Below are 9,160 nucleotides of genomic sequence, written 5' to 3' on the forward strand. Positions count from 1 at the left end.
TCAGGTGTTAAAGGAAATGGACGATTGTGGGTGGATTCCACCGAAGTCAAACTGCAAACGTTCTTGTTAAAGTGAGTCACTGCAACACCAAAACAAGGAAAACAAAATCACAATTTAGTGTTCAGACAGCAAAGATTTTTTCTGAAACCGGAAGAAAATGTAAAAAGAAATAATTTTGTTTTATGTGTTTTAACTGAATAACAAACACCTCAGATGGTAAATAAAATGATAACACATGATAACTCAACTGCATATGCTCACTCTAAAAGTTAGTTGAACCACTTTTTATTTCAATTTCTACACTCCGTCATCTTTGGTAGGAGGCTGTTAGCATCCTACAACTTGACTTGGCAATAACTGCCCACTCTGTCCTGTGAAATATCTCCAAATCTATCTCCAAATTGCGAGGACATCTGTTATTCACAGATCTGTCCAGGAGATCCCACTGATTTTTTTACTCTGGCTCAGCCATTCCAAAACTTTGATGTATTAAGACACTTTACTGTGGAATTGGATGCAGATTTTAGTGACATAGTCCCTCTTTAGTTTTTCTAACAGATACCTGAAGGCTTTGGCTTTTAGGTTTAACAGTTACTTTTAAAATAAACCTCATTTTCACTGTATTTTTTTCCTGGTACAAAATGACCTCTTAACCTCATGTCAGCAACGTTAGATCATCAGCAGTGTAAATCTCTCCATTAATTGAATCAGGAGACAGACAGAAAGAACAGAAGTATGCTTTAGTACCTCCAAGAATGTCAGCGTAGGACCACACTGTCTCCTTCTTAAGAGGAGACTCTGCAGGAAGTAATATGATGGAGAAAGCTAGAAAATATCTGTCTGAAGAGGAAACAATGAGCAATTCCATGAGAATCTAGCACAATCCTGGCAAGAATTGTTGTTCTTTTGACCCACTCTATGGATGGTTCTGCTGCTGAGAAACTGAGTCTAATGTGCTGACTCAGCACATTAGTTCATTTTGTTGCATAATCCAGTGAAAGTCACCACTTCATGCTGGAAACCGGAAACATATTTAACCAAAAGACTTTAATATTAACGTATTATTGATGCTAAGTTAAAGATACTTTTGCTTAATTGTTTCTTTTGTGCTGCGACACACTGGAGACCTGTCCAGGGTGTACCCCACCTCTCGCCCGAAACGTTGGCTGGAGATAGGCACCAGCACCCCTCCCAGCCCACTAGGGACAAGGGTGTACAGAAAATGGATGGATGGATGGATGGATGGTTTTTTGTGTTGCTTAGCTAACTTTGTATTTTTTCGTTCATTTGCTGTACCTCCCTCATGTGGCAAATTTAGGTTACTGCACCCTTATTTAAGCAGCCTTTGTTCTTTGTCTGCAGGTCAGATTTGTCTACTCCAATATGACCAGACTCTGGGTCATTAAAGCAATCAGTGAACAGTAACATTTAGTTTGAGTATTGTTCACAAAAATAGTTTTTGTACAATGAACCACTCCATTTGACAGAGTACATGGTGGAATACAGGCTTTTTTGAGGCAGTATTCCAACATTCCATTAAAAAACTTGATTATTTCAATGGCAACTAGGAATGTTTAATCACAAAGTCCAGATTAGGAGGTAATTTCAGAAGAGTCAACAATTTAGTATGCCATGAACATATGCCTATGGTACTATAATGACCAATATTTTACATGTGCAAATGATTGGAACTTTGTCACATGATGACACAACTGATGTGCTTAATGTAAAGTGCAGTGTTTTCATACTGGCAGAATCACTTTTCTTGGAAATGTTTACAGTGGTGGCTCTGTCTGCATTTCACCACACAATCTTGGATGAGCTTGACAGACATGCAATGTTGACAATGCATCATCAGATTTACCCTGAAAATTGTACTTAGCAATGCACACTTGGTTACATCCCTAAGGTGAGCTAAGTGTGGTCAAGTGCTGGATGGTGAATGTCACTCTGTATTTGTTCTATTTGTATGACTTGTAACATTAGAACACTTTCAGCATTAATGCCTGTTTACACTTAAACAAATCTCATTATTTCTCAAGGTTACACTGAGGGGTTTTGGTCGGGTCCTGGAACTGGTAAACAGACCTGGGTGGTGCACAGAAGGTAAAATGGGTGAGCTACAACAGGAACGACAGTCAGAAAGGTCAGTGCTCAATAGTTGATTTGCATTTGCATGGCTCCCAGCAACTTCTTTTAAATATGAATGCCTCACCTAGGCCCAAGGGGAGGGGGGGGGGGTGATAGGGCAACACGGACACACAGTTTTTGACAGTTCTTTGCAGTTCCCTACAATTTCCCATTCTGACAAAAAACTTTTGCCGATAGCACTCAATCTCTAAGCTCATGGCAGCTCTAAGTGTCAATAGCTGTTGAAAATCCCTCTATTCTTGCAGTGTCACTTGCTGTTTAGTTGACCTCAATTGAGTTGAGTCCAAGTCCATGTTATTAATCATTTGACTTTATTTGGATTGGAATTTTGACCCTTAATTAACTACATTTTATATTATTCAATTGAAGCATTTTTTTTCCAAAATTTTTGAACACCTTTTGTTTTTTGTTTTTTTGTTGTTTTTTTTTACATTTGGTCGCTTACAACACAGACGTCGCCAAAAAAAGGATAATTTTATTTCAACCAGGCCCACATCAGAAATTATAGATCAGTATTCTGAACTAGAAGAATTCCATGCTGAATGTAGAAGGATACCTAATTATCTTCAAAACGCAGTGTCTTTAAAAACCTTCCAGATTTTACCTATACGGGTCCATTTTTTTTTAGCATTTAACACTTTAGAGTTTAGACACAACCTTTTTCAACAAGTACGTACTTTCTATTTTCGCCCCGCTCACTCTGTGGCTTCAAGACTTGTGCCCCTTTGGAAGCACAAGGGGGCGCCATTAGACTTTGTTCCACAAATTACTCAGCCATGAAGTAGTATGCTACTTATAATAACAGAATAGATTTAGAGGATGCTGGAACACAGTGCGTAGATGTCTCCTACTTTCTGCTGACTCAGTAAGTGCAAACCTCCAAACTTCACGTGGCCTTTATATTAGCTCAAGAACACTGTGTAGAAAGCTTTACAGAATGGGTTTCCTTGACTGAACGGCTGCAACCAAGTGTTGCATCATCCAGTGCAATGCAAGCGTTGGATCATATTCTGTAAATTAAGTTGCCACTCCACTTCACATGGAGTGATGAATCATGCCTCTCTGGGAATCCAAAGCAGGAGTCTAGTTTGGCAGTTGTCTGAATTTTACACTTGTGTCAAGTGTAAAATTTGGTGAAGAGGGGATTATAGTGTGCAGCTGTGTTCCAGTGAAAGGGGCTCCTAATGCTGTAGCATGCTAAAACATTTGTTGTATCTGCAGACTAGTGTGGTGCTGGTTTGATTTCCGCTCTGTCTTCCTCTCCAGAATTCACCTTGCACAGATGCCTTCTTCTATCATCCCTAAAAGAAGGGAGTACCATCTTTTATGGGTGATATAAAAGATGGTACTGCCTTGTTTTAGTGCGACTCTACACAAAACAAGGTGACAGAGACAAGGAGTAATATGTTTGGTATGGAGCAACCTGAATGGCTTGGAATACAGACCTCGACCTGACAGAACATCTTTGGTACAAATTAGAGAAGACAAATCAATATTGGCATTCTAATCCAAAATCATTGTCTGACCTCACATATTACCTTCAGAATAGTTAACATTTTCTTATGTTAATTCTCTTAAAGTTGTAGAAAGCCTTCTCGGAGGAGCTAAATCTGTGAGAGCTTCTAAGGATTGGCTGACATATAAAACACCAATGGATTAAGAACAGGATGCCATTTGTTTGAAGGTGGATTACGAAATGCCTTCAGCAACACAACGTATCTAAAGAGAGAAAATAGCTGGTCAAGTGCTCCTCTACTAATTCTTTAGCTTATTCTCTTCAGGACTCTTTCAGGATCACTCCAAGACCTTACCACAGGCCAAAACAAAATTGTTGGCAAAAAATTACTTTAAATCTAGATCTGTCAGGGGTCTGAACAACAAAACTTATCAAATCTTTATTTAATAATTCAAGATATCCTAATCCGGCAAGACTATGCAGTATGTCTGATGAAAATGTCTCAGAGACAATCTGTCAGTCATTATGAGAGAAGAAGGCCTGTCTGGGTTTTTAATTCCTCCCCAGTCTCTCATGCTGCATGACATGAAACACAAAGAGGAACCTGTTAGGAAAGTGAGAGCCTTACATGACACCCTAAACCGTGTCTTCTTTTCATGTGTTAACCTTTCGCACACTGCGAGCTCACCTGATGGAGCACATGACTGTTTCATCACCTCAGTGACTCACCGCTCAAATATTCCCCCTCTCTGCACCGGTTTTAGGCAGCTAGCTTCTGGCACCCAGATCTTGTAAGACAATAAATGACTTCTCAAAAAATATTTATGGAACAACTACTTGCACACTCTCATCACAGGTCAAACAGCAGTGTTACCTGATTGGGCTGCTGCTATTATTGCCATTATTTTGAACACATCAGACATTAGACAGACAGCAAGCATAACAAGGTGACATAAATATGTTCCTATCTCATCTTTTCAAAACTACTTCGCACATGAAACTGGCACAGTATGTCACTGAACTCAGTCCAGTGTTGCATTGATGGTTTCTTGACTGTATGCTTTTAAAACTAAGAACATTAGGAAATAAAGCACATTTAGTTTAGCATAGATTCTTGTCACATGTCTGAAGTCTGTGTTGCTGGTGATGTATCCCTGATTAGTTAAACACATATATGTATGTTGGGATGGAGGGTGTAGGGAGTGCTACTGGGTGAGAACAGAGTACATTACATTCTCTGTGAAGCTTCAACATTTTTCTTCAGCAGTGGAGTCTTACACAGAAGTCATTGTGGGTGAGTGTATTACTCATTTCATTGGAAACACTGTAACTCTCTAAAGCTTTCTGTGTGTGCTTCCTGGCTCTTAGCCACTTATTGATTATTTGTTTTACTCTTCTGTGAGGTTTATGGTCAAATAAAGTCCATTCCACTGCCTTATTTTGACTCATAGCCACAACCATTGCCCTTGGCATGTTATACAATATTTAAACTTTTTTGTGAAGGGCTCTTTGCTTTTGCTAATCATACCACTGTGTATAGTTTGATGATGAGAAACTTTTCAGTTAATATCAAACCGGCTGAAATTGATTTATGCATAGCAGTACATAGATACTGACGGATTTCAGGTGGCTTCTTGGGTTTCTAAGTTAAGTTGCACATAATTTTATTCATGTGTTTAATACTTGTTCCCTGTCGCATTCTGTTTTTACTCGTAACTTTGTTTATGGAATAACTTGTTTTCATTTCATTTTAGGTTGATGATGTCTTGGTTAAATTTTATCAATGAGCTAACTAGAAATATTTAAACTGAGAAAAACATTGACACATCTACACATTTTACCCGCAATTTTATGTGATATAGATAATACCGTAGTGTTGTGATATTGTTGTGTTTTTCTCCACGAGCCATTCAAACCAGAAAATGTGGTAGAATTATGCTGACTTGAGGTTTGGTATCAAGATGCTAATAGAAAGGAAGTTTAACCACCAGGTTTGTGCTTGGAAAAAATTTTTTAACCAAGATAATATTTATGTTTTTCTAAACACTATGAAAAGAACTTCTGCAGTTATAAGCAGATTCTGGGAATTCTCTGAAGTACTGTAAATGAGGTCAATGATGACACGAGCCACGCAAAACAGAGGACACACCTCATTGTATTAAGTTTCACATATTTATGGATAACTACTGAGAGATGCTCCACTGCACCACTGAAGTCTGCATTTAGCAGCTTAGCAGATCTGTCTGTCACTGATAACACAAGAATGTTGTGGCCTAAAAGGTCAGACATGCTTTAGTTTGTATAAAAAATATTTTCCATTTCATCTTTGAGGAGCATCATAAGTCAGCTGTGATGATGTAAGAAATGGTGCCAAAGCGCCAAGGCTACGCTTTCAGATGTTGCTTAATAAAATGTTTGTGATTGAGGCTCTGCCTTTTTTCCTGATCTGTTATTTTCTCTTTGGGGTGAAAAGCTTTCAACTTTGTCTTGTATTTGTTTTTAATATTTGATGTCAGGCTCTTCAAACATGCGGCAGCTGCCTTGAACAACCTGAACCTGGTCCGTCAGGATTGAGGATTATATCAGCTCAGTCTGGCTGTGGGGCATCAGCGGCTGCGCCCTCTGGCCGAGCTGGCCGGGTTTTCATGTAAACAGAAAAGTTTAACTTCACAGGGCTCTCCACAGGTTCACCTGTGTAACCTTGGGAACAATGGTGTAATTCCGAACTGACCCTGTCAGTGCCAGTGCCGGTCACATGGGAATCTGTTTGGGTGCTGTGATCAGATGATTCAGCAATATTTTCTCTCTCAGTGCCATCTCCACGGATTCCCACAAAGTTTTGACAAATTCTAAATTCATCAGTAATTCTACTGTAATTATCAAATGCATCAGAATTTAAATTAAATTAAAAAAAACAACCCAAAGAACTGTTAAATTCACTTAAGTAAAAAAAAAAAAGAGAGAGGTAAATACATGTTACATAAAACCTGCAGAGCTACAGAAAATAAAATGTCTAAAACCTAAATAAAGAATTTATTCTTTAGGAACTATGTGATCAAAATGTAATTCAAATGAATTCCACATTTACAAATCTATCCTCATCCCACATAACTCAATCCTTCAAAATGTTGCCTCATTTATGCATGTGGCCCACACTGAGCCATTCACAGACCGGCTTATTCAACTAGGGGCGTGGCATCACTGGAGCACTATAAATAATGCATGTGAAGAATCTTTTTCTCAGAACATGGACAAACCCATTCCACAGTGGTGGAGCACTTATAAATCAACCCTAGCCAGCAGACTCACCATGCTCACATCACACACTCCTGCTCTGCTCGCCTCTTACACCTTGCTGCTCCTGTTGGTCCCCACCTCAGGGGTACTCCAGCCTGACGTCGCGCGCCAAGGCTTGCTTGAGACCAGCAACGTTGATGACCGGGGGCCTCTAATCCTGGAGACGGTGAAGAAGGGGATCCTTGGCTCTCTGGGTTTGGACAAAGAGCCAAAGCCTGCCATGAAGGCCTCACAGAGGGAGCTGAGGAAGATGTTCAAGCTCTACAGGGAAAAAATCAGCGAGATGAGGAGAAACTCCAGCCAGTCAGTGAGGGAGACCTGGCAGTCCAACACGTCCACTGTGCTCTTTCCAGGTATACACAAGACATTACAAATAAACTTTAACCTAACTCAGTCATAGTCATGCTTACAGGACTGATGTCAAAGGTGCTTGAGAGCAGCTTGAGCTAAATTAGAAAAGAAGTAGATGATTAATGGGTTTAGAAAAACTACAACGTCATTCAAGTAAAGCTGATTGTTTAAAGGTATGGGTTTTTGTCTCTAAGGTCAATGTTGGAGTTGGTCATTGCACATTTCTGGATAAATAGAAAAATTTTGGTACTAACTTCTATGAAGGAAAGCAGACACATTCCTCCAAGCTTTTAAAAATCATGAGCATGAAAGGTTAACACGTTTCAACTGATGTCACTGATGTCTTTGAGTTTAATTTTAGAAATGTTTATGTTTTCTCTGTCAGAATGCCACCATTTTGTCATCTCATTAAACCCTTCTTCTGTTTTTGCCTTTTAGCCGAGCCGTTGCATGTTCTACGGAAGGGTGATCAGCGACACATTGTTTGGTATCGAGCTGTTTTCCAAAAGAACCCAAAAATTCACTCTGAACTGACAATGGCACAAGCACAACTGAAAGTATCCGGTTCTGGCTTAGGTAACAATCCCAAAACTAGAAGATACATCAAAGTTAAAATTAATGGGATGAAGCCAAGAAACTCTGCTGCATGGACCTACAATGATAGCAATTCAATGATCCCAAGGGTGACCCTGGACATCAGCCCTGAGGCAAGCAGAGGGATGTGGATAGATGATCAAGTACTGGTCGTAGATGTAGGGATGGCTCCACTTAGCAGGAAAGCCTCTAAATTAAAGCCGACTGTGACTCTGGAACTGGGCCTAAAGGACTCTGTCCCCTCTCGGGGCGGAAGGTGGCGCCGCTCAAACAAGGAAGACCACTGTGATGAGCGAGGGTGGTGCTGCCGGAAGTCTGCGACCGTGTCCTTCAAAGATATCGGATGGACGGACTGGGTGGTGGCCCCAACCGAGTACACCATGCATTTTTGTGACGGCACCTGCCCCCACAACTACAAGCCGGCCAGCATGCACACACAGGTGAAGTCCCGCCTGCACCAGATCACCAAGGGAGAGATGCCCCGGCCCTGCTGCGTCCCGGCAGCGTACGAGCCCATGGTGCTGATGCACTACGACAGCAGGGGGAAGCTGAAGCTGACTCTGTTCAACGACTTCATCGTCACTAAATGTCACTGTGCCTGAGCAGAACATGCAACAGACTGTTTCAACGCCTTTAGACTCCATCCATCCACCCATCCATCCATCCATCCATTCACCCATCCATCCATAGATGCTCCTCCAGGGATTATGGCATTAAATTAAACAAGAAGAATATCTTGTGTGACGTAGGTTAGTTCTTAAAAAGGTGGATTTCATGAATTAAATACTTGACTTGATTAAAAGTGCATTTATTCACTATAAATGGAAAAAAAACCCAGGTATTTATTTAATGTTTGTTTATTTATTATTTGTTTTATTATATCACTGTTGTGCTCCGTTACACCAGATGCATTGAGCTGCATTGTTTTATAGGACTTTGATATTCTGAGTGTTGTCTTATGCATTTCTATAATTGAAAATTAATAAAACTTCAATTTAAAAAAACATAACTGTTTTTCTTGAATTTATCACTGTGCAAATCTGATAGATTAAAACAAAAATCAACGTCCTGACATGTTTTGGGAAGAAAACAATAAACCTTTTCAGGTTAGTAAAGTCAGGGAGGGGCTGGGAGTTTCCGACCAGATAAGGTCTTACTCACTCAGATGGCCTTGAAAGCGTTGCTAAGCGTCGCCTTGATTCATTAATTTAAAAGAAAGCTGCCGGGCAATTTAGTCCAAACTGGCATATCAGGAGACAAACCTTTACAATATTTTTTATGGCATATTATCAAATCTTCCTTTGGTCATTT

At 40.0% G+C, this 9,160-nt stretch overlaps 1 protein-coding gene across 1 annotated transcript; it reads left to right on the plus strand.

Annotated features, from left to right (window-relative positions):
• Positions 1-6,854: 6,854 nt before the first annotated feature.
• On the plus strand, positions 6,855-8,790 carry LOC102218734 (growth/differentiation factor 15). Its single transcript, XM_005811061.2, has 2 exons — positions 6,855-7,257; positions 7,694-8,790. Exons 1-2 carry the CDS (start codon positions 6,855-6,857, stop codon positions 8,449-8,451), a joined length of 1,161 nt encoding a protein of 386 aa, XP_005811118.1. The 3' UTR covers positions 8,452-8,790.
• The last annotated feature ends 370 nt before the right edge of the window (positions 8,791-9,160 follow it).

Source organism: Xiphophorus maculatus, chromosome 6, assembly GCF_002775205.1.
Source record: "Xiphophorus maculatus strain JP 163 A chromosome 6, X_maculatus-5.0-male, whole genome shotgun sequence".
In the NCBI taxonomy this organism is placed as follows: Eukaryota; Metazoa; Chordata; class Actinopteri; order Cyprinodontiformes; family Poeciliidae; genus Xiphophorus; species Xiphophorus maculatus.